The 24,300-nt window shown below is 42.5% G+C and overlaps 3 protein-coding genes across 4 annotated transcripts; 1 reads left to right on the top strand and 2 right to left on the bottom strand.

Moving 5' to 3' along the window:
• The first annotated feature begins 1,264 nt into the window (after nucleotides 1-1,264).
• On the top strand, nucleotides 1,265-12,684 carry zc3h7a (zinc finger CCCH-type containing 7A). 2 transcript variants are annotated; one of them, XM_031862318.1, is made up of 23 exons: nucleotides 1,265-1,390; nucleotides 2,618-2,717; nucleotides 4,048-4,087; nucleotides 4,264-4,467; nucleotides 6,084-6,242; nucleotides 6,608-6,688; nucleotides 6,894-6,947; nucleotides 7,034-7,073; nucleotides 7,162-7,487; nucleotides 7,575-7,827; nucleotides 7,926-7,954; nucleotides 8,048-8,192; nucleotides 8,275-8,433; nucleotides 8,801-9,006; nucleotides 9,356-9,456; nucleotides 9,580-9,761; nucleotides 9,880-9,953; nucleotides 10,150-10,283; nucleotides 10,363-10,468; nucleotides 10,565-10,673; nucleotides 10,751-10,884; nucleotides 11,724-11,887; nucleotides 11,992-12,684. In XM_031862318.1, the coding sequence occupies exons 2-23, from the start codon at nucleotides 2,650-2,652 to the stop codon at nucleotides 12,179-12,181; spliced, it is 2,958 nt and encodes a 985-aa protein (XP_031718178.1). In that variant the 5' UTR covers nucleotides 1,265-1,390; nucleotides 2,618-2,649; the 3' UTR covers nucleotides 12,182-12,684. The 2 variants fall into 2 exon arrangements, with proteins under 2 accessions (XP_031718178.1, XP_031718177.1); XM_031862317.1 differs by having other exon boundaries at nucleotides 10,147-10,283.
• Nucleotides 12,685-13,072: 388 nt separating this feature from the next.
• rmi2 (RecQ mediated genome instability 2) lies at nucleotides 13,073-14,748 on the bottom strand. The gene is made up of 2 exons (XM_031862319.1): nucleotides 14,457-14,748; nucleotides 13,073-13,422 (listed from the first exon to the last, which is right to left on the bottom strand). The coding sequence occupies exons 1-2, from the start codon at nucleotides 14,743-14,745 to the stop codon at nucleotides 13,271-13,273; spliced, it is 441 nt and encodes a 146-aa protein (XP_031718179.1). The 5' UTR covers nucleotides 14,746-14,748; the 3' UTR covers nucleotides 13,073-13,270.
• A 2,890-nt stretch (nucleotides 14,749-17,638) lies between these two features.
• On the bottom strand, nucleotides 17,639-22,485 carry ubfd1 (ubiquitin family domain containing 1). Its single transcript, XM_031861872.1, has 7 exons — nucleotides 22,413-22,485; nucleotides 20,892-21,182; nucleotides 20,599-20,807; nucleotides 20,453-20,518; nucleotides 20,246-20,351; nucleotides 20,066-20,148; nucleotides 17,639-18,044 (listed from the first exon to the last, which is right to left on the bottom strand). The coding sequence occupies exons 1-7, from the start codon at nucleotides 22,426-22,428 to the stop codon at nucleotides 17,934-17,936; spliced, it is 882 nt and encodes a 293-aa protein (XP_031717732.1). The 5' UTR covers nucleotides 22,429-22,485; the 3' UTR covers nucleotides 17,639-17,933.
• Between the last annotated feature and the right edge of the window lie 1,815 nt (nucleotides 22,486-24,300).

The following is a 24,300-nucleotide window of genomic DNA, read 5'->3' as shown; positions in this document are numbered from 1 at the left end:
AGCATTCATTTAATGTACAGCATTATCTACAATGTATGAACTTTTTACTGAAACTAATTCCTTTATCAGCGTACAGTTTGACATGTCTGCTTCCTTTAAATGTGTTGCATTATTGTGTTACTAGAGTCCAGCTGTATTAGATTACAGTACATCCTTAAAAATGGGATCCACCTGGTTTCACATTCAACCTATTTAGGTATCTTTTGAACTAATATGCTTTCAAGGTTGCTCTCCAACACTAATTTGAACCTGGAAACTAAAGGATTAAGTTTTAAACTGAGAACAAGAACATTTCTTTTATTTTCCTTGAAGCTGGAACTGAAGCTCAGTACTTGTCCCGAGCTTTTACTTTGTGAAGCAAAGTTCCACATTTACCAGAACACGGGATCCGAGAGGCTTAATGTGTTGATCAATTCAAAAATCAGAAACTTTCAAAAAAAGATTTGCAGAAAGGACAGTTGAGGGTGAGAGCAGTTTTCATTGCTTCAGGCTTAACAGTCTGAACTGTGACTGGCTTTGTAGATTTGGTTGAAGAGATGGAAACAGGGTGTCTTAGTGTATATATTAGCAAAGGGCCTAAAGGATTTGATCATTTTTTGAATTACGATGGAGCCCCCAGTGTGGATCTACAAGGTTACCATATTAATATATTGGCAAACGCACGAAGAAAGGGGGGAAATCTTGTACAATTCATTAATTCCTAAAATATGGCACTATACATTTATTTTAGAAATAATGCTGACTTTTTGTCACATGATGGTCAACCTCTGTTGCAGCAATGTGCTTCTTAGTAAAAGAAAATGTTTATATTCAGTGAAGGCGTCACTTTCAGCTCCATTTCCTTGATGTGGCAGTTCTCTGTTGTTTGCCTGAAGAAAGTCATTATACATGCATACTCACTCACTGAAAGATACACGTAATGCACATAGTGTGGCTCATAATAAAGACATTAGATCCACACATCCAAACGGATGCCAATCATATCACCCTCAAGGGAATTATCCTCATTAGCACATACGGCAAATTAAAGTAAACCACAGCTATGTTACAAATAAACAACATAAATATATAAGAAATGCATGCGTTTGTGCTGTATATATATCAAATAGTCTGTATTGTTATGATTACTAATAGAGACGTGTTGGTTTCATGCTTGGCGAGGTCACTTTCAGCGTGGGGACGCTGTCGTGTCCGTCCACCGCCTGTAGAGGGCAGCACACCGCTGGAGTCGGTGTTCGCTCTACATTGAATCAAAGAAGAAGAAGAAGCAACGGGCGGCCTTCAGCGATACAGCGCATCTAGCTAAGTTATTTGAGCTAAAACGAGAAATCATTTCCCCTCCTTTTGGATAACCGACGTAAGGGTCGTTTGGGAACAAAGATCCATTCATGTAAGTATGTTTAGCGGCCATTGCTGGATAATTGATGTGGTATTTACCAGCTCTCAGGCGGGAGCTAAACGTCAAGTGCTATTGTTTGCGTTGGTGAACTAGTTTAACTTGACATGCCGACGCTTTGTTAGGTTCAGAGTACTTCCTAGAAACTTGGTCGGGTAACGTCACGTAGCTCGGTTAGGCCGGTGTGTTCCCAGCACCGGAGAGCACTGTTGCGTTTCAACGGTTAAGATGTTTCCGGCTGTTAAAACTAATGTGAGCAACGTATTGCTAACCCGTTGCTAGCAAATGATGACTGCTAACTAGAAGTCTACTCTCAGCGGTTCCCCCGGCCGCGGGTAAAACACACACGTGCGCTAAATGCGATGGGTCCATTATCGGACACCTCCCTGTCCGAGGAGCTTCCCCTCTCCCTAAAAGTTGACTTAAAGGATGTTTCCTTCACACAGTCAGATGACGTAGCCTGTTAATCGGTGAAAGCTTCTATATATATTAATGTCCTTAGAACAAAGTTATTTGTTTGCTTTGCTGACCAAAACAGGACTTAAAACCACAGACTGTATATAAGAAAAAAGCTTATATCATCACCCTCTTCCTTTAACCCAGATCCTGTGTTGTTTAGAAAGTAGTTTTTGAAGAGATCGAAAACCAAACCGTAATGGATTATTGAACATGAACTGTGACGGTACCGGGTTGACATTTAATCACAGTTAATGTCTGACAAGAAATCTCACGTTATATGCTCCAATACGTGTTTATTATTCGTATCGTGTGAAACACTAAACATTTGCTTGAACATAAACTCCAAAAAGCCGAAGAATGAATCAGTGCAATCACAATGATGTCCGATAATGGACCTCCAGCTTCCAGATGCTACGTTTTAAACAGTTAACCTGGCCCAACAAGTGCGCCATTTATCGTCCGCAGCTACGGATATGTACTTTTATTCTAGTGTTTATTATACGAGGATGTTACGTTAACGTTATCTGCTCACAATCTGGTGAGAAATGTGTAGTTCAACTACCGGAACTACACGTGTGTCGTCATTACTAAATGCGGAAGCTATGAACGTTGAAGGCAAGAAGCCTTTCAGTAATATAATGGTGTGTGAACTGAAACTGTCGGACAGCCTGATGCTGATGACGACTAATGAGTGCTTCTATGCTGTCATTGTTTTTTCTTCTTCTACCCGTTGTTTAAATACTGTGTGTATCATACTTCCAGGTGCTGACAGAGGAGTGTATATTAATACAAACATGTCCGAAGCGTGTCAGGACAGAAGGAGTCGCTGGCAGGAGATCCAGAAAGGCCTGCAGTTCATCCAGTAAGTCACGGCTGAGATGCTTGTTTAAGGAAGCCAACGTGTGTGAGGTGTAATGACTCGTCCTCACCAGTCTTTCTTGTCCTATCTTGGAGATGTTGCACAAGCTCAGTAGATGAAGACTTTTTATTGACCAGCATGGGTTCCTCTCTAGACGACCTGATGCTCGGAATGATTTGTCAGCCTCGCATCGCGCTTTGTTGTTCAGATCAGCTGGCTGTCAGCAGGGCGGCTGATGACTGTCTGGCTCTCCGTTACATTTGTTTTTAATGTGGGATATTCCACTGATCTGATCTGAGCTCTGTGTTCATGCGTCCGTCCAGCGGTGTGTCCACATATTGTTTTCTAGCGCCATGCCAGACAGCGCAGTGTTGCCTTTCATCCGATCTGCCTTTCATTTGTAAAACCAAAGTGATACTTAGACCACTGCTGTACAGTCAAGCTGAAACTTCCCTGATGTCATCATGTGTAAAGTTGAACTGATAAAAAAATGTAATGACCGAGGATCTCTATTAAACTGGCCCGCCGAGTCGACAAACGAGGAAAGACTGCTTTTAAATGGCAGCAGCCGAGCTCGAGACAGCCAAACAAAACAACGTTGCGGTGGTTAGTGCAAGGTTTGCCATCATGGCATTTAATGGTGCAACCTTTTGATTAATTTGTTGTTTTCCAGTGAGACAAATCCTCCGCCCAGTTCCGCAATGCACCGAATGATTCATAGTCTAGACAGTAACTTTACTTTGTGTATTATTTTACCTTTTTAACTGAATCATGACGATCCGTAGGAATGTCTTTTCCCTGTTTGTTTTTAATTACAGCTTAATATTCCCTGTTTTTAGCAACCACATAAATATTAGCTGGCATATTTTCAATGCAAAAAATCTTTTTTTAATCATGAGTTGAAGATTTTATATTGAAAGTGAAAGGTTGTTTAAGGAATAATACTTTTGTTGACTTTCAATGAAGTCAGCACCTGCGCACACAGCAACCTGTCAAACCACTGACCCTTCCCCCCCTCCCCCCACACACACACACACACACACACACACACATTTTAATGACGATGCAGATCAGAATATTCAATATCAATAAACTGATGAGGCACAAACTACAATGAACTTATTGTCAATTAATAAATACATTGAAAATTGAGCTTTTCCACTCAATTTATTTTGATAGAAGAAGATGTTAATGTTAGCTGCAGTCCTTCTGACCTGAATGAGACTTATTGTGCTCTCATTGCAAATGAGCTCTAATCCAAATTGTGACCTCTCATTCTTTGTTCTTTTTGACACTTTAAAGGTTTGTAACGTGAACTTCCTCTCTCTTTCAGGTCAACCCTTCCTTTTCCTGGAAGTCAAGAGCAGTATGAGGTGAGCGGTGCACATTTTCACGTGGGCTTCTTCCAGCTTCCATCTCGTATCGGCACTCGTGTTGTATTGAGCTAAAGCGATTTAAGGGATGCTGAGTGAGTCCCATTCTCTGTGTCTGAATGAAAACACCAACCAGCTGTTTCTCTAGCACTGATTGCTTCTCTTCCTGTCTGCAGGTGTTCATTAAGGATCTCGTGTGGAATCTTTTTGGGGAAGGAAACGACGTGTTTAAAGAAGGCGAATGGACAAAATCTATCGAGATGTACACCGAGGCCTTGAGTATAGCAGAGTATGCTGACTCGGAAGAAATCTGTGTTCCAACCAGTTTACTGGAGAAGCTGTATGCAAACCGAGCGGCCGCCTACCTGAACATAGTTCCGGTGAGTAGGCGACCGTCACGCTTGAGCCTCTTTTCAGTCCCAATCACTTTCCTTTGTCTCGACCACACATTTTACCTTTTTTTAGCAGGTTTGCATCTGATAAAATCGCCCTCAAATGTCGTATTTGGGGGCCCAGGGTTTCTCAAAGCCTGGGCTGCTCGCTCAAATCGCCCAACACAATTCACAAAATGTCAGAACACAACAGCAAATGGGTTCTTAAATGTCACTGCAGTTCCAGAAGAAGAGCTCTGTTTTGTGCCGTTCTATTGTCCTCAGACTCTTAGAAGGCTCCTCTGTTTGTGGTCCATGAAGCAATGTCAACCATGAAGTGGTTTTGTTGGGACATGTACTCGGCATGTTCTTCATATTTCTCTGCACTTCATCAACCTTCACTCTCTTGAGTCTATCCTACCACATCACATAGTGTGTAAAAAGCTTCTCTGGGATTGGCTCCCTGTAGTGCTGATGCCTGTATAGTTATGGCACAAATATTGAGACAATAATCATAGACATATTGTTGATGTATGAAGACAGTCACACCCTGAGTGCTAGAATCTCCCCTTACATCATGTACCTGGATCCACAGAATGTTTGGATTTTGTACACACTTTTAGTTTTACTTCATTTCAAGCACTCGGCATCATGATGGGACAAAAAAAGAGCTTCAAACCAGCATTACTTCAGAGTTTGCTTCCCAAGAAAATACAGGAGTTACTTCAGAGCTGTGGAGAGAAGTCAAAGAAGGCACATAGAGCACATTTTCACTGTAAAACTCGGGCTCCTCACATTAAAACACAGAATAACAGAGTCAGGCAGCCTGAGGACACACAGGTTTATTAGACCTCCTCAGTGTTGTTCTTGTGAAACAAGGTTTTACTTTGAATCTACTTTGCCTACATCACAGGATGTAAAGGTAGACATAGTGTGGCCGTACCTTACAAGCCTCGACTCCAGCATTTATTCAAATGTGGCAGGACGGCAACCAACAGCGGAGGCCTGGTTGAAAATGTGGTATATTTATTTTTGAGTGATTAAGATTCTGTGCAGTTCTGTCACTTTCATAATGAAAACGTGACCTAAAAGAATAGAAGCTTTGTGTTTCCCCTGCTATACGACGCAGCACTGGTTGTTGTTCATCCCTTCTTTCCCTTTCGGATTTTGGTTTCCTGGACCTTTGTGCTGATCCCCACAGGATAGAAGTTTTTTGCTTGTGGGTCCCTCAAGTGACCCCAGAATCAGAACCCGTAAGATGTTCTAACTAGGTCTCAAGAATAACAATTAAAAACATACCAGCCACATATTTCACTTTGAACGCTGTTCATCTGAAATCTGAACTCAGGATCCACTTTAGAAAACGTCCATTAGGAAAACACCGATGCTTTCAGAGGAACATCGGGGTCTTCTCTCCTGTCGGTGTGATTCTGCATTAAATCTCGTTCCACAGCAGTAAAAAACACTCAGCCGTCTTCAGGGAAACCACACCCCCACCCGACTCCACTTACCCAACACGTGAAGTCAATTCCTAAACAAACAGCGGCTCCTCTGTTCTGTGTTGCAGCACAGTGGTTGAGTACAGCTGTTGTAACTGTGGGAGGTGTCCTCTCTCTCTCTCTCAGGGACTGTACGACCAGGCACTAGAAGACTGTGAAAAGGCTCTCCATCTGAACGAGGGGAACTACAAAGCGCTGTACAGGAAAGCAAAGTCCCTGAAGGAGATGGGGAGACATCAAGAGGCCTACGAGGCCGTTGCCAAATGCTCTCTAGCAGTGCCTCAGGTGAGGAGCAACGCCTGCGTGTATTGTGTTGATTTATCCAAATGTGCAGGAGATTCACTCCTTCGTCTCTGCAAATGTGACACAAGAAAATAAATAAACAAATTGAAACTCCGTCCGTTTCTGTTGGCGCGCTACCTTTAGTTTGAATGAAGACATTTCAGGGAACACTGATGTACGTCCAACTTATGTTTGATTAGCAGCCACATTTAGTCTAAGACTTTTTTAATGGATCAGGCTTGATGCAAAACTACATGCGTGCAAATCCCTGTAGATGAGGATGAAAACATTTCAATACAGTGTGTCGGGTGTGGCAGTGATTGCCGTGAGTGTGCTTTGAATAAACGTTATTTGCATTGTCTCCTCAGGATTCTAGTGTCACAGACCTGACTCAGGACCTTGCCAAAATATTGGGATTGAAAATCCGTAAAGCTTATGTAAGGAGTAAGGTATGTGTGTCTGAACTATCTCAAACCAACGAGACACTGAAGGCTCGTGTCATGAAGTCCCGCCGTTTCCTCTTTCTACATGTTCTGGTTAATGTCAACGATGTGAATCTCACTCATTTCATTTGAATTCATGGCTTTCAAAAAATGTAGGCACTTTTTTTGCGCATGCATGGAGCCATAATTGAACTAATCTCCGTTTTAACAGCCCGCCTTGAATGTTTTGCGAGCGTCAAGTTATCAAGATGCATCATGTGAGAAGGTACGCAGCACAACGATCTAAAACATATCTGCTTACTCTGCCTAGTAACACGTTGTTCAAGGATTGTCTTCTGTTCTTTCCTTCAGTTTTCCCATGGCTCGGCTTCAGTTGAAGATATAGAAATTGGTAAGTATTGTATTGAAGCTTTGATTTGTTACTTAAACGGAGAAAGGATGAAAGTCCACCCCCCCCCGTTCTCCCCTGACGTGTTTAGAAGTGCCTCGGCTGACCCAGGAAAGCAGTGTTTTGGCGCCAATCCAAGCTCCGCCGGCGGTGCTGCCGCCTCTAAATGAAGCACTAGCGGATGAACTTCCTCCCAACAACATCATGTCATCCGTCACCCTGTCCGAGCCGCCGGGCTTCGAGTCCGTGTCCCTGCCCGTGTCCAATTCGGTCCCTCTTCCCGTTTCCTCGTTCGTCAACGGGTGCAGAACCAGTAAGCCTTGCTCGATGCTCGAAACCAGTCAAGATTTCGACGCAGACATCATCGGGGACGACCTCGACGATCTCCTGGACCAAGCCGGCCCAGAATCAGCCATGGTCAGTGAGCGGATGGGACCGCGGGCTCTCGGTGCGTCGGCGTCTGAGCACGAGTGTTGACTTTTTGTTTGGTCTCTTCTCCTTCAGGTTATTCCCACAATGAAGGGGCCTCTTCCTCTGCCAACCAGTATTGCCTCGGGCAGCTCCATGTCGAGTCCATTCCTGATGCCATCGCACATCAACCCGTTCCTCCACAGCAGCACCCAGCAGTGCACCGTCACCCTGCCCCCGCTCTATCACAAGTCGGGGTCAAGTACCTATTTTGGCATGGACACTTTTGATGCCCTCCCCCCACAACTGGACTCCCTGGATAGTCTCAACATTACCGACTATAAAACAGGTCTGCTGCTTTGTTACCCGGTCTATCAATATGTACAAATATCAGCTGAAAAATACCTAACCTGCTTCTTTAATTTCTCTCGTCTGTGAAACTTTCAGATTATGCTCAGAGTCCATTCATTCCACAGGTAATCTTTGTTCATTAACTATTAGTCATTGTTGGTCCAGGCGTTGTTGCGAGCTTCTATTGGGTCTCATTTCACATTTGTTTTTTTGAGCAGCTGAACAATAATGACAGCCCGATGGGGATGGCTGTGGGAATGCCTGAGGTGAAGGGTCTCCCTGCTGCTGTGGAGTTAGCAAAGAACCCGTTAGCTGACACTCATGAGTTCAAACAGGCGTGTTCAAGCTGCTACGTCAAAACTGGTGAGGAGTAGTTTCTAGTGTGTGTTTTAAGGAAAGGGAAGCACTGTTTGGTGTAACATGTCTCTTTATTTTGGCCCCACAGGGCCCGGAGTGTTAGACTACACGCTTCATACAGAAGAGCACAAATGCAAAAAGGACGCTTTACTCGGCAGAATCAAACACTCGCCAGACAAAACGTGGAAGCTCATCCGACCAAGACCGACAAAAACCCAATATGTTGGACCTTATTACATTTGTAAAGGTAACGTTTATTAACCTGTACAGTCCTGCAAAGCGGATCCACTTGCCTTCATTAAACCATTTAAAAACATTTTCTGTCTTTTCTTTGCCTACAAATCCAACTGGTTCTTTTCCCAGAGGAACAATGATCATAAGTGTATTATTTTGTTCTACAGATTGATAATGAAAGTGTCAGTTCCCTAGGCGTGGTAACGTTTTCACCATTACTTGGGCACGTCTGTCTCATCCGACTCGTATTTATTAGAAATACATATTCACTTTGTTCACTGAGCGTTTGTAGCAGCTGCTGTCACTTTGTTGCTGCCGTTGGCCACACGAGTCACGTGTTGATGGCAGCCGGCACTAACATGTCAGCTGTGTTGTTTCAGAGGTGGCTGTTGGGAAAGAGTGCCTGTACCCGGGCCACTGCACATTTGCATACTGCCAGGAAGAGATTGATGTTTGGACTCTGGAGCGGAAAGGTTTCATCTCCAGAGAGCTGCTCTTCGATCCCTATGGACCCAACTCCAACATCCGGCTGACTGTCCCCAAGATCTTACAGGAGCATCATGGGATATTCATGTTTCTCTGTGGAGTGAGTGTTTCATTTCATGTTTGAAAACTGGTACTCAGAGTTAGTAATACAGGTAGTGCAGTGCATGCTGGGAGAAAACTCCTCGGATGTTTCTTATATTTATAAGCTCTGATTTAACTTTTCCATTAAATACAAAATGTTAACGTGATGATTGTAATGCTGTGCTTCCCGTTGGTGTGATGCTCATCAGTAGCTGGGCTACTTGGATCAGTTGTTAAGGACTTTTAGACTGATGTTTGATGGCATTTCACTGTGTGAAGACTCCAGGTTATCCATCCAGAGAGATGGCAGCGATATCGGCGTGTTTTTACAGATTGTAATTTTACAAATGCATGTTCTTTTTTTGCAGGTGTGCTTTGACCACAAACCGCGAATAATCAGCAAAACCAACAAAGACGACCTCTCACTCTGCTCTCATCCGGTGACGAAGCACGACTTTGAGGATCATAAGTACGTCGGCTCGCATTTTACAGCTCCGAAGCCACCGTTTAGTTGATTCATTCATAGTTATCTGAAAGCATGTGAGGGAATGAGAGCAGGATTATAAGCTTGTGGACATTGTTTGTCTCGTAGGTGCCTGGTCCACATTTTGAAGGAGAACACGGTTCGTTATTCCAAAGTCCGACCCTTGAGTCCTCACTGCCAGCTGGATCTTTGTCGGCATGAAGTGCGCTACGGCTGCGTGAGAGAGGACGACTGCTTCTACGCCCACAGCCTCATCGAGCTGAAGGTCTGGATGATGCAGCACGAGCTCGGTGAGGCTTTTTAAAATACTTTAACGAGGGCTGCACGGTGTGGTACACCTTTAGCAACACTTTAATATAATAAAATTATTTACCCGATATTTATTTTTTCTTCTTTTGCATCACATAGGTATCACTCATGAAAGCATTGTCCAAGAGGCAAAGAAGTTTTGGAATTCAACAGCGTCGTTGCAGGGAGCCCAGGTAAGCCCAACTTTCTCCACTAAACATTTGTCTGTGGTGTTTTTTCATGCGACTGTAGAAATGTAACCATCATTTCCTTGGACTTGATTCACGCTGTGGGTTGAAACTCGATTGGCGTGTGTTTTTTGGCTAAAGATTTTAGGTGCTTTGTGTTAATCGGAGCCATTTTAACCAGTCCTTTGAATTCCATCAGCAGCTGTCCAACACACAGAGGAGGTTTGGGCCTCCCAATCTGAAGATGATGTTTGTTTGTGGCCAGTGCTGGAGAAATGGCCAACTCAGCGAAGCTGACAAAAACAAGAAGTATTGCTCAGCCAAGGCGAGACACACGTGAGTACTACAAAGTCTTGAACGCACATTAATTGAGGACCCGGAGGTGAATGGATGAGCGACTCAGCTTCTGTCTCAGGTGGGCTAAAGACCGGCGGGTGGTGCTCGTAAGTTCCCATGAAAGGAAAAAGTGGACAACAGTCAGACCGCTTCCAACCAAAAAACCCATCCCATCTCAATTTGAGGTACGTGCCGAACATTTTACTACTCCGAGGTCGTTCTTTGTGTCTCTGCTTAAAACTGCAGTGGTCAGCAAATATTATTTTTCCCCCCATTCTTAGATTTGCATGCATGTGACAGCTGGCAAGAAGTGTCAGTACATTGGGAATTGCACGTTTGCTCACAGTCTAGAAGAACGAGACCTGTGGACCTACATGAAGGAGAACAACAGTGAGTTCTCTCTTGCGTGGTAGAGTGTAATCAGTGTGTGATGCACAAGCGTAATCGTTTGATTTGCCCTCGTTTAGTTCCAGACATGGATCAGCTGTATGAGCAGTGGCTCCAGTCTCAGAAGCCTGGCTGGGGGGACGAGACCTCCACTAACTCTGTGAGGGAGAACGGCAAACAAATCCACATGCCGACAGACTACGCTGAGGAAGTGGTGAGTTCAAAACGCACTCGGTGGTATTTAATTATTATAAGGCAGGACATTAACACACACTATTGTGTCAACCGACCAGTCGGTTCATTTAATCGACAGATCTGTGAAACAGAAGTTAGAGCGTCTTTAGCTTCTGTACTGTGTGTTCCCCACTGAACCGCAATATTTGAGCGATGTTCAGTTTCAAGAGGGATTTAAATCAAACGCGTCACATTTTATTGGACCGCTAAAAGTGGGCGGGCTTAGAATGTAGCGCGCCACACACACACACCCCCCGTATCGCTAAAAGTTTGTTTGATTGATTGATGTTGTGATATTATTGGTTGGTACCAAATGTCATATTTTGATATAAAAGACAGACATTTTTGGATGTATTGTTAGATGGGTGCACAATATAACCGGATGTGTGATCTAAATGGGATGAAAATGCATTTATTTATTTCATCTGGACCTTAAATTCTGTGTTCACAAGAGATGTGGTCATACATTTTTCAGGAATAAGCCATTCAGCAAAAATAAAAAACTGAATAAAATCTAAAACCAAATTGAGCAGTTAGTCGAATAATTGCTCTAGATTATACAGCATATCTTGAGGATCTTTGACTGTTACGCTGTCGGTTATGAAAACATCCTCAGTAGCTGCCAAGTTTTGCTTTCTTTCTGTAGATAAATATTTTGACTGCACCAACAGACTCTGACTAAATGATTGTGTCTAATGGTTAAATTGTTTTAACATTTGATAGAATGTAGTTATGTACCAAGTGATTAACTTGAAATGATTAAACAGGCGGCAATCAGTCATTCGTGTAAATGAAACCGCTCCGTGTGTGTTTTCACAGGCCGGTAATCACTGTTGGCTGTGTGGTAAAAACTGCAACAGTGAGAAGCAGTGGCAGCAGCACATCACGTCAGAGAAACACAAAGACAGAGTCTTCAACTCTGAGGACGATCAGAACTGCTGGCAGTATCGGTTTCCCACGGGCACTTTCAAAGTTTGTGAGAGGTAAGATGACCGCCGGACGTCTCTGCTCACCCCGTCTCTCTGCTCACCCCGTCGGACTCCAGTGGATTGTGATGTTTGACCTTTTTGACCGTGTGTTCTCGTAGGTTCCTCAAAAGCACGTGCACAGAGGACGAGTTGTGTAAGCTGGCTCACGGGGAGCAGGAACTGAAGGAGTGGATGGAGCGCCGGGAGTTCCTTTTGATGAAACTAGCCAAAGCCAGAAAAGACCATCTTATAGCACCGAATGACAATGACTTTGGGAAATACAGTTTTCTGCTTAAAGACATTATTTAATGGTGCGATGACGATATTCATGCTCACTTGCAGCTAATGCAGTATTCAAACAGTGGAGTCAGGTGATCCCTGAGGGCCTCGAGGAAACAGCCTGATCGCAGCATGATTTTAAAGAGGCCGCTCAGGACCGGCGCTCTGACTGGTGGCTGGTTTACTCTGATCTGGACGACAGTAGTGTTATCGTTAACAGCAAACACTGAGTGGAAGACACCCGGAGCTTTGCTATGTGCCATTCAGCAGAGCGTCTGCTAGACGGGGCTGAGAGCGGCACGTGTAAACCTCCATCAGAGGCGTGTTCAGATAAATGTTGACCTTAAAGTAATTTCTTTTCCCAAACCGTTTGTGTTAACGACCTTTACAGTTCATGTATGGGATACTTAAATTGAGAGTTCAGTTGACATTCTCTTATTTTAATCCTTCATAGGTCATTTCCATTTATCTATTAATATACCAGTGTAATGGACACCACTCCAAATAAAGCTTCTTTTTATAAACCGTTTTAACTGCTGCGTGTTTTATTCGTCACACGTGGATCCACTGGTGGGAAGAAGTGTTCAGATGTTCCACGAAATCATAATAACGCACTGTAGACATATTCCATTTCAAGTAAGAGTCGGGTATTGAAAACCTTATAATGCTAAATTAAAAATTCTGATTGAGGGATTGCCTCCACATGGCTCTCCACATGACGGCCAGCAGCTAAAGAGTGTTCTCTGAAAATACTCCAGTAGAGTACAAGTACCTCAAAATTGTACATTCCATCATTATGTCACAGGCAGATTATTTTTGCAGAACTCAAGATGGATTTTATTACGTCCTTGTTTTTTAACAATCGTAATCTTTGTGAATCCTGGTTCAGTATGTATAAATATCTAAATTCAGTTTTCAGTAGAGAAAAGTAGGAATCACCTTTTATTTAATATTTTTACAGACATCTTACTGTGACGTCTCTGGAGGAGGAGCCACAGAACGCACAAAAACAAGTGTTTTCTCATGTCTTTGTCACTGTTGCATCAAGTGGAATCCAGCGTTCGGTCTTTAGTGGAGCATCACTTCCATGCTGCATGAGAGCTGCAGGTGGTTCTGCTTTCAGGCCAGCACCCGCTGCAGCTCCTCCACCTCCAGCTTCCACATCCTTCTGTGCAGCCCGGCGAGCTCCGAGAGGTTGGCCATCTTCACGGCACGGATCACCGGCTCCGGGGAGGCGGCCACGATGACGCCCATCACCATGACATATTTGCCTGCAAAAACAGCAATAGTTAAAAGGGAAACAAGCACACCATTCTCAGATGTGGCTCATTTAAACAAAGCAGGAGTCAAATGGATTGAGTGAACACTTTTAGTACACACACTACGCATAATTAGCAGTGGTTTGTCATGAGTAAAACAAGATTCATATGTTAAATGAGAGGAATGCTTCATTCATATTCTGAGCTTGTGAAGTTGCAGTGTTAAAGCCATAACAGACTTTACTAACAGCTTCCTGGCTTAGTAATATTAAAGGATATTTAAATGGTGTTAATATTCTTTCCTTCTAAAATATAAATTTTGCTGCTCCTACAAAACTAGAAATATTTCTTGACTGGTGGTGTAATTTAAAATGTACAGTTACTAGATATATTAAAAGGCTGCAGACAAAAAAAATAAGTTGACGATTAGTTCAGAGAAATCCAGATCTAGGTCCAATGTGATCTGAATGGAGAATTTAAAAAATAACTTATTTCCTCAAACAAAGGTTTTGGAAATAAATTGGATACATAACTGTATACAAGGACAGCTTTTATTTACGTATTTGTATCTAGACCCATTAACATGTTTTAGGTGGGCTGAACAAAGGGAAAGCAGAGAAGTGAAGTTGTCCTTTTAGCTGTTTTCACAGATAGAATTAAGACATCATGGCTGTTTAAGCTATTGACATCCTATGTTTATGACACAGGTCCTCTACACGAAAATATACGATTAGTCGATTAACAGAAAAATAAACTACTGTGATAATCAATTAACAGTTTAAGTCATGACAAAAGAGTTAAATATTGTCATATTCTTATTTGTGAGGATTTGCTGTTTTTTTTGATTAATCAATAATTAATACCAACTACTAAACTATACTGTACTAATTACCAGAACACAGATTCTGACATACAGTGGCCTGGGCCCCTGTAGCTGTTTAAATGTATGATTTATGTATAAAAGTATTTATTAAGTGAAATAAATATATATACCACCTTTAAAACATTAAATCTAAAACAGTCTTCATATGGCTTATTGACTTCACCTTGGGCCAAACACGGCTTCCCTCTCGGGATGTTGTCGACGCCTTGCACAGCGAAGGTCCCCGTCTCGTCCATCAGCATCACGGTGTTCCTCTCCGACTGGACCTCCAGCACGGTCCCCTGCATCCACACCAGTGAGACCAGCAGAGAGCGACCCCCGCCCCGCCTGATGAGACAGCCGTCCCCGCCGTCCGCGGTCCCCCGGTTCTCCGCCGTCCTCAGCTGTCCGGACAACACTTTCACCGGCGGTGGGCGTTTCCTCTCCGCGGTTGTTTCCGCCGGTTTGTACATCACTCACCGCTGGACGGTGGCTTGAAAAAGTTTGCATTAACCCGCGGTCCCGCCACTGAGCGTTGTACCGGAAGTTGAGGGCACGTTTTCCGGAAGCAACAACTTAGATTTCCGGTCTGGAGTCCTTCAGAGTAAAGGCGTCTTATGTCAACAGTGTACAAATCCTTTTTGAGAATAGATTTTAACGGTTTTACTGTCGAAAGGTCGGGCTTATAGATAAGTTTATAACCTCCAACAGTTCTGATCTTTCTGGTCATTATTCAACTACATGACGTGCAAGTTGCAACCCATGGCTTTACATTTTGACTTAATGTTGTATTTTGACTTTAATGCATTTATTTCTATTAGAATGGGTATGAGCTCAAAGGTTTTCTGGTGTAACTCCACGTGTTTAGAGAAATAGGAACACTTTCAACTGTGTTGTTATTCACCATCAGTCTCAGCAAATTCAGCCTCAATAGTGCTGTGACCGGCAAATTATAAGTTTGACTAATGTTGAAATAGTGGTAGGAAATGTCCTTTCACTTTGATGAATACTGCTGTAAACAGTACTTAACAATTAACTGAAAAGGAGAGTTGTGCTACTCATTAGAATTTTTTTTTTATAAAGCCATTATACTTTCCTCAGTTCAGGTGTTCTGCTGAATAAACCCTTCATGTGAGGTACATGGAAACACAGCGTTAAGGCCTGAGACCAAGTGTTTTGATCATCTTACTACAAGCTGCATTTCATATTTAAGCCAAACACCAGGAATCACACAGCACAACTGGAAATGCAGTAAAATGCAGAGAAACTCTACAGGAAAATATGCTGCAGTCGGCAAAGGAAGCGCTACTTGGGCGATACATTTTTCAGAAAGACAGCCTTTTTTGGGCGACTGTGGCTAAGTGGAGAGCAGGGCCGTCCTTCAATCAGAGGATCGGTGGTTCGATCCCAGGCTCCGCTAGTTGCATGTCAATGTGTCCTTGAGCAAGACACTCAACCCCAAAATTGCTCCCGTAGCTGTGATAGGATCTGAATTGTAAGTCGCTTTGGATAAAAGCGTCTGCTAAATGACTATAATGTAATGTAATGTTTTAAAGCCAATGTTAAAGTGCTCGGGGGGCCAAATCCAGACCTAAATCTGATCCACAATTAATGTCAAGACCTGTTGCTGTTCACCCGTAGACCCTCGTCAAACTACAGTGGGTACGGAAAGTATTCAGACCCCTTTAAATTTTTCACTCTTTGTTTCATTGCAGCCATTTGCTAAAATCAAAAAAGTTCATTTTATTTCTCATTAATGTACACTCAGCACCCCATCTTGACAGAAAAAAACAGAAATGTAGAAATTTTTGCAAATTTATTAAAAAAGAAAAACTGAAATATCACATGGTCATAAGTATTCAGACCCTTTGCTGTGACACTCATATTTAACTCACATGCTGTCCATTTCTTCTGATCCTCCTTGAGATGGTTCTACTCCTTCATTGGAGTCCAGCTGTGTTTAATTAAACTGATTGGACTTGATTAGGAAAGGCACACACCTGTCTATATAAGACCTTACAGCTCACAGTGCATGTCAGAGCAAATGAGAATCATGAGGTCGAAGGAACTGCCCAAGGAGCTCAGAGACAGAATTGTGGCAAGGCACCGATCTGGCCAAGGTTACAAAAGAATTTCTGCAGCACTCAAGGTTCCTAAGAGCACAGTGGCCTCCATAATCCTTAAATGGAAGAAGTTTGGGACGACCAGAACTCTTCCTAGACCTGGCCGTCCAGCCAAACTGAGCAATCGTGGAAGAAGAGCCTTGGTGAGAGAGGTAAAGAAGAACCCAAAGATCACTGTGGCTGAGCTCCAGAGATGCAGTAGGGAGATGGGAGAAAGTTCCACAAAGTCAACTATCACTGCAGCCCTCCACCAGTCGGGGCTTTATGGCAGAGTGGCCCGACGGAAGCCTCTCCTCAGTGCAAGACATATGAAAGCCCGCATAGCCCGCACAGACTATGAGAAATAAGATGCTCTGGTCTGATGAGACCAAGATTGAACTTTTTGGCGTTAATTCTAAGCGGTATGTGTGGAGAAAACCAGGCACTGCTCATCACCTGCCCAATACAATCCCAACAGTGAAACATGGTGGTGGCAGCATCATGCTATGGGGGTGTTTTTCAGCTGCAGGGACAGGACGACTGGTTGCAATTGAAGGAAAGATGAATGTGGCCAAGTACAGAGATATCCTGGAAGAAAACCTCTTCCAGAGTGCTCTGGACCTCAGACTGGGCCGAAGGTTCACCTTCCAACAAGACAATGACCCTAAGCACACAGCTAAAATAACAAAGGAGTGGCTTCGGAACAACTCTGTGACCATTCTTGACTGGCCCAGCCAGAGCCCTGACCTAAACCCAATTGAGCATCTCTGGAGAGACCTGAAAATGGCTGTCCACCAACGTTCACCATCCAACCTGACGGAACTGGAGAGGATCTGCAAGGAAGAATGGCAGAGGATCCCCAAATCCAGGTGTGAAAAGGTTGTTGCATCATTCCCAAGAAGACTCATGGCTGTACTAGCTCAAAAGGGTGCTTCTACTCAATACTGAGCAAAGGGTCTGAATACTTATGACCATGTGATATTTCAGTTTTTCTTTTTTAATAAATTTGCAAAAATTTCTACATTTGTTTTTTTCTGTCAAGATGGGGTGCCGAGTGTACATTAATGAGAAATAAAATGAACTTTTTTGATTTTAGCAAATGGCTGCAATGAAGCAGAGTTAAAAATTTAAAGGGGTCTGAATACTTTCCGTACCCACTGTAGATGACAGTTTGAGTCATTTTTCAAACCAACTGGGAAGGCCTGCGTTGTCAAATGTGCAACATTTTGGTTCCTAACAAAGTGAATAAAACACAAATGTATTTCATTAAATAAGTTTTATTTCTTTAAGAATAACTGAAGAAAAGTGTTAGCAATTTCTGTACAATTGTTTCATCATTTTCCCTTGGATTTGCTGAAAACTTTGAATAATCATCAGGGCTGAGAATTGTTACGCTGCCGCATAGTGCACTTTTAACCTAAAAACAATATGATTAGTCCACAGGCATCCGTCCGGTTCCTTTGAATGTATTCCAAGAAGTTCCTTCAGCCGTACTGTTGACTCCAGTTTCATTTCTCATTGGCTCCTCCTCTCGAGCCCAGTTCACAAAAAGAGGCACATTAGAAATACTGCCATTTTCCAAGGACTGTGTCTTTGATTGCATCGACAAACTGCGTGGGCACCCAGTAGACCCAATATTGAGACGCTTCTGTTGGACCCAACTGAAAAGCCTACAGAGGTGAAAAAAATGGTAAGCATGTTAAATTAATTTACAAATGTTCACATATTCCACAAACTAAACTTAATACAAACAAACGCGTTAAGATGCAAATCAAAACGGCATCCGTACATATTAAATAAGATTTAAATATCTAAATAATATAATTGAAGCATAATGCTTCTAATAAATCAACATTCAAAGACCTGAATGCTGTGTTTAACATACTGCCTCTCAGTACATTACAGCCCACTGAATCACACCAAAGGAAATCAATAAGAAATGAATGGATTACTCCGTACCTCCTCCTTTTTAAGCGCAGGAGTTAAACGGGGAGGATCACTCATTTAAATGATGGCATTTTAAACCCCTCGTCTCCTCTTCATACATCATCAGCTCCTCAGTGATGCAGGAACACGCTCTGAGCGAGCAGCTGGCATCAGATTTCATTCTTGTGCCAAAAACGCTGCACTCTGAAGATGATTCCAGTGTTCGTACTGTGATCCATATCATGGAAGACAGCTCAACTGTACGGGAATAAACTCCCACGCATTTCATTGGCTCACACACGGTCTGATACACAGTAAACCTCGACAAACAGGAAGCAACGAAATCTGGAAACGACCTCAGAATTCCCCTCGTACAGCGGTTTAGACGTTCATAATCGGCATTATTGCTTAAATCCACTTGTGGCCGACTGCCATGAAATTCACTGCATGTTGCTGTCAGTTTGTTCTGCTTTTAAATGTATCACATCACTTTTCTTGTTTACTTCCCATAAATCAAAACATCGAGGTCTAAAAACGCATCAGCTGTTCAGCTGACAGAATCATCCACCGAGCTTCACCACGTTCTCCTAGAATGCAGATATTCTGTGTATCGGCGCCGCGAGGACGCTCTGTTTGTTGACATCTGGATCTGCAGCAGACGACTCGATTCAATTAAGTCACTAGTTCTGGGATTTCCATTTTGTTTTCTGACAAAGAAAGAACACAAGTGCCTTCAGACAGAAAGGTTAATCTAGAGAAAGCGCTGACATTTCCCGCTCCGCTGCGGTGACCTCCATCACTCCGACACTCACACGCTACAGTGACTCTACATTCGCGTCCGTCGCGGAGCATTTGGCATCACAGCGTTTCATAAAAACAGACGCCCGGTGAGCGGGCGCGGAGCCAGGAAGTTAAAACTCTGCCTTTATGATATATAAATGATATATAGTACACTACTGCATCTATCAGGGTTATTTCTTGCTGTGCATTGTGTAGAACAATACATCCGTTAATTTAAAACACTGACATCTTTAGGGCCTGTGTCCATATAGCGTCTATTAGAGAGTATTCAGCAGCGTCTCTGCCTTTTCTTTGTGAAGTGCTTCTAGTTGAAAATCTCTGAACTTTTCAGAAAAGCGTCATTTCAGAAAATGGAGGAGAAGCTCGTCGTCTCTCCTGAGCTTCATATGTCAGACAAACACTTATGTAACAAAGAAGAAAAGCCCATTTGTGGGAGCAGACTGGCCAGGCGGACGCTGAGCGTTGCTGGCGAGTGTTTTTGAGCTTTTATGTCCATTAAGCCGCCAACAGATCGTCCTCCTTGCTCTAACACTACGGCTGTCAGACTGAGCGGTGACGAGCTCATCCACACAAAGTGTGAAGCACGCGTCCTCCGACTGGTGCTCATGGTGAAAAATACAATGTCAAACAAATAGAGAGTGAGCTGGATTGACTTTAAACAGAGGAAGCGGTGCACCGCAGAGTCAATTCATAAACTGGTCTCACCGGAAAGGGTCTATTTCTTCAAAACAATGTGGAGACAATCAAGACAGGCGGGAATTCTCAGCTCGACTTCCTGTCTTGCCTTCCCGGTTTTCCAGATCCTCACTATCGCTACGTAGAACAAATGTTGTCTTTAACTGTTTTAGAAAGGCAAACTGTCTTTTTTGTGTCTTTGTTATGCATTTAAATGTTAATAAAGAACAATAAAATACAGGCACGTAAGCCCCGCCCACAACATGTCGGCAGCAGCGAGCCCTCTCACCATCATGTAGTAGTCCTCATGGCCTTCGATGGGTTCAGTCGCTACGTTTTTAATGGAACCCATCGGGACTTTCTCCGTTCTCTCTGTAGAGAGGAACACACACAATCAAAGGAGTTTGAGTCGTTAGTATCTTCGTGTATGAAGTGAATTTAGCAGGAACGAGGCTATCTGTGATCTCACCCTTTGTTCCGATCCACAACTGATCCTGCTCCAGTTTGAATGTGAGTCGAACTTTTCCTCCGGACTTGTTGAACATTCCAGATAAAGGCACTGTTGGTAATCGTTCCTGTTAGAGAAACACAGTTAGTCTTTGTGTCCAGTAGTGAAATCATACAACACACGACAAACAGAAGCAGGGAGCGCCCTCCTCCCTTCGTCTTCTCTCACCTTTGTTCCTTTAACAGATGCCATGATGTCATCAGGTTTACCTTTGTCCAAAACCTTTCTGTGTTGCTGAAATAACAGTGCCGGGTGAATAACACAGAACTCCATCAATATTGGACTCTATCCTGCAGAGCGGCCATTGCTCTTACCTTTTGCCTGCATAAAGGCTCCTTCTTGTTTTCTTCAGCTTTCACTTCCTGCTGGACGACCTCTTTGGGTGTATTCACAGCTAATACATCATTTATTGTAGATCCTACCACCATGATTTTCGCACCGTTTGTAATCTTTATTTCACGTAGCGTTTTGTCCTCTGGAAGCAATCCTTTGTACATCACTTTCTGCATTGCAGGTGGAAGACCTGGGAAGACACAAGAGAGCATTAGAATCACTGTAAACAGTCACTGTAACGTCTACCTGAAGGGGAGCGACTGCGTGTTCCTACCAGTGAGTGAGTGGATCCTCTCTTTGAGTTGGGCTCCGGTGTTATCGACAGGAATCTTCAGATCGTATTTGTTCTTGTTCCAGATGATCTTCAAGTCCACCTTCTCCTGCTCGTCGTCCCCGTCGTCCCCGTTGCTAATACTAGAGTCCTGAGTTGTGGCGTCTACTGCATCTGTGTGAGACGGAGTTTCTGTGTCACCTTTTTCAGCTTCCTCGCCTTTTTCAGCTTCCTCGCCTAGTTGTTCAGCTTCTCCTGGCTTCGCCTCGGTTTCCATTATGACTTCTTCACTTCCTGGAAGAGTAGGAACACATTGATTTGGGATCTATTCAGCGCAAATATTCAGAAATACACATCTGAGGTACTCAACATGCTTGTGTGTCTTTCTACATTTAAACAGTGTGTAGTACATGCAGTCTACAAAACACTGAATCTTAATGAAGTCAAGTTTCATTTTAGTTTTTGAGACTGAATTAAAATGAATGATGACACATTAAAGGCCATGTATTTAATGAGTGTAGCTAACGAACAAATACTTAATGGACCAGGAGTAATGTGTCTGAACCTGGATGGCTCACCAACAAAAGTAAATCTTGGTGGAAAACCAGCTCTCCTTTTGTTTTCAATCACATTCCCTTCAAGTCATACTGTCCTCCTCTAAATTTATTTTCAATATATCACATTTATTTGACTTTACACGTGATGTGTACCATTTAAAAATCTACCAAGCCTCTTAACTTTAGAGCCTTTAATTTAAAAAACAGTGGTTTGTTATTAATAAGTAGTTTATTTACAGTTCTCATGGTTCTCTTTTAAAGTAAAATAATCTATGTATATGTTTCATAACCATGTCCTAATTCTTCCACATAATAAGGAGCTATAGTGTGTAAATGTAACCGAAAGTAAACAGTTTTAAGGTGGTATCGAAATCTAGTTTCGCTTTTTCTTCTCTCTCTCTCTCTCTCGTAGTTTTTCTAGCTATTTCCATCGCTGTTTTTCTTCCCTATCTAGGCAGCGATTCTAACTTGAGTGTTCTGTGACAGGACAAATAAAACCTCCAGAGACTTTGTCCGTGACCGAACACACGTAACGTTAATGGTTATTAACGGAAACCCAGATCTTGTAACACGGCTGGCCTTACTGGTCACTACACTGGTGACGTTAACGTAACAAACTGTTTGTTGGTACTTCGTCGTTACCATTCTTGACCCAACCATGTTTAGTTAGCTTCTTGAAAGCAAAAGTGAGCCAAAGCTAACACAGGTTAAATCTTCTAACGTTAACTTTAGTCCTCCTCAAATCTAGCTACATTTGACTGCTGTTAGCAATCGTTAACGTTAGCTAGCTACAGCACTGGAGAACATTTAAAGAATAACGTTATGGAGAGACGTACATTTACACTACACTGCATTAACAGCGACGTATATTATCATGCCAATTACTAACATATGTTAATCCATAAACAATGTTTCGACTCAATGTAAAGATATGAAGGAAATACTGCTGTATTTTCTCAATACCCACCAGCCTGGGTCGCCATGATGATTGTGTACAATCTGTTGTACGTTGAGCCAAAGAGTACAGAGAGCAGGAGGATATCTGATATTCAGAGAGCAAAAGTCGACGACAACAAAAGTTGAGTTAAAGCGAACATTTACGTGTAACATTTGTGTGACAGCTTGTCAAATCGAAGAAAGAGCAATACATTTTTTAAATGCCATAACAAGTATAGCTATATTAACGGTTGCAACGTTTAAACGTTTTGTAGTTTGGGTTAGCCGGTTGGCAGGAATGTATAATGAAAGTGCGCATGCGCCTTCGAAAATAACTACAAATAAAGTTGTATTTAGACAAAAGCGGTTCGATGTCAAATACTGTCTTGAGCTAGTGTTATTTAATCAATTAAACTTATTGTACAACAAAGAATGTCGCTGCGTTATGTAGCCACAAAGGCCTGCGGGATGTTTTTACCAACACGGAAGTGACAGAGAGTGAGCCCTCTTGCTTTGCTAAGCGTCTTTGTTTTTGTGGCAGCAAACGCAGACAACGAGAGGTGGCACTCCACTCAATGGCTATTGGATACTGTTTTTCTTCTTCCTTCATATTGTATGACGTTTGGGGTTTCAAATTATGCATTATCGCCAACTATTGGAATCTATGAAAGATCTCCAACTATGACAAGCTTTGACACAACCGAGACTGAAATTGATATAATAAAAACACACTGAAATTGACATCATTGACTTTGGTTTTATTAATTGTGAATAATTTTGTGTAGGAGTGCTTTAGAAATAATGTTTCTGAACATTACACACTGTGCAATGAACACAGTAACCAGTGGTGGAAGAAGTAGTCAGATCTTCTAGCAGTAACACTGTAGAAATACTCAAAAGAGTGAAAATGCATTAAATATACTTAAGGTACCAAAAGTAAAAGTCGTCCCTAAACAGAATGACCCATTTCAAAATAATGTATATTTAATTAGCCTATTTCAAGGCGGTAATTATAATATATATTGTTCGGGGGACAGAATCATTGACTTCACCTTTAATATTTATATTACTTAGCTGATAAGGTGAGGCTTATTTGTTTTTTTTACTATATTTACCCTAGACAGTATGGAGAAAGGAGGCTTATTTTTATGTTCACGAGGTGAGGCAATTCATTTTTGTGGAGATTTTAATAGCAGGATAGACGTTTTTCACGAGTATTTAATAAAAAGTGCACCAGGTTCCCTCCAGAGCCTCTTTGGATGATTTTGTAAACAAGCATGGAGACTCAGTGATTGAATTTCTAAAATAATTCAAGTCATATGGAAGGATATGCCCCCTGAATGATAAATATCTGTGAGTTGTAAAGCTGGTTGACTATTCAGACCTGTGACTTCTTTGAAGTATTGGTGTCTTATTGGCGAGGGCTGCAATGACACCAGAATTAGGTACAGAAAGCCAGAACATTCCACCAACGTTTGACATGAACTTCCCCTTAAACTTTGCCAAGTGGTGGATTTAACAAGCGTAAAGGAGCACAGGTCTGGTTGGTGGCAGAGCAAGAGCAGTGGTTTCTCCTCCTTGTTATTAGTGCACTGAATCAGGGCAGATTGAGCTCACCTGTGTCTCGTTGACTCCAAACAGCACAGGTGAGGCCGTGGCTCGTCCCAGAGCTCATCAGGGTCATCGCAGACATGGAAGACTTTCTGCAATTAGCTTCAAATCAAGTCATTAAGTTTGCAACCTGAATGGATCTAATTTGAGTAAGATGCAGAGTTCCACATCATAACATTTCTAGTAAAAAAAAGAAACTAAAGCTAAAAAACAAATAAAAGGGTGATTATTTTGTAGCCCCTCACTACAATAACTCAATTATTTTAGCAAAAAAGAAAGTCAGCAGGACTTTACCAGCTAACGTCTTA

The sequence above is a fragment of the Anarrhichthys ocellatus genome, unplaced genomic scaffold, assembly GCF_004355925.1.
Source record: "Anarrhichthys ocellatus isolate YVR2014 unplaced genomic scaffold, GSC_Weel_1.0 scaffold26, whole genome shotgun sequence".
Taxonomy (NCBI): Eukaryota; Metazoa; Chordata; class Actinopteri; order Perciformes; family Anarhichadidae; genus Anarrhichthys; species Anarrhichthys ocellatus.
The sequence above is the reverse complement of the archived record's forward strand: the minus strand, read 5'-3'. Positions and strand labels throughout refer to the sequence as shown.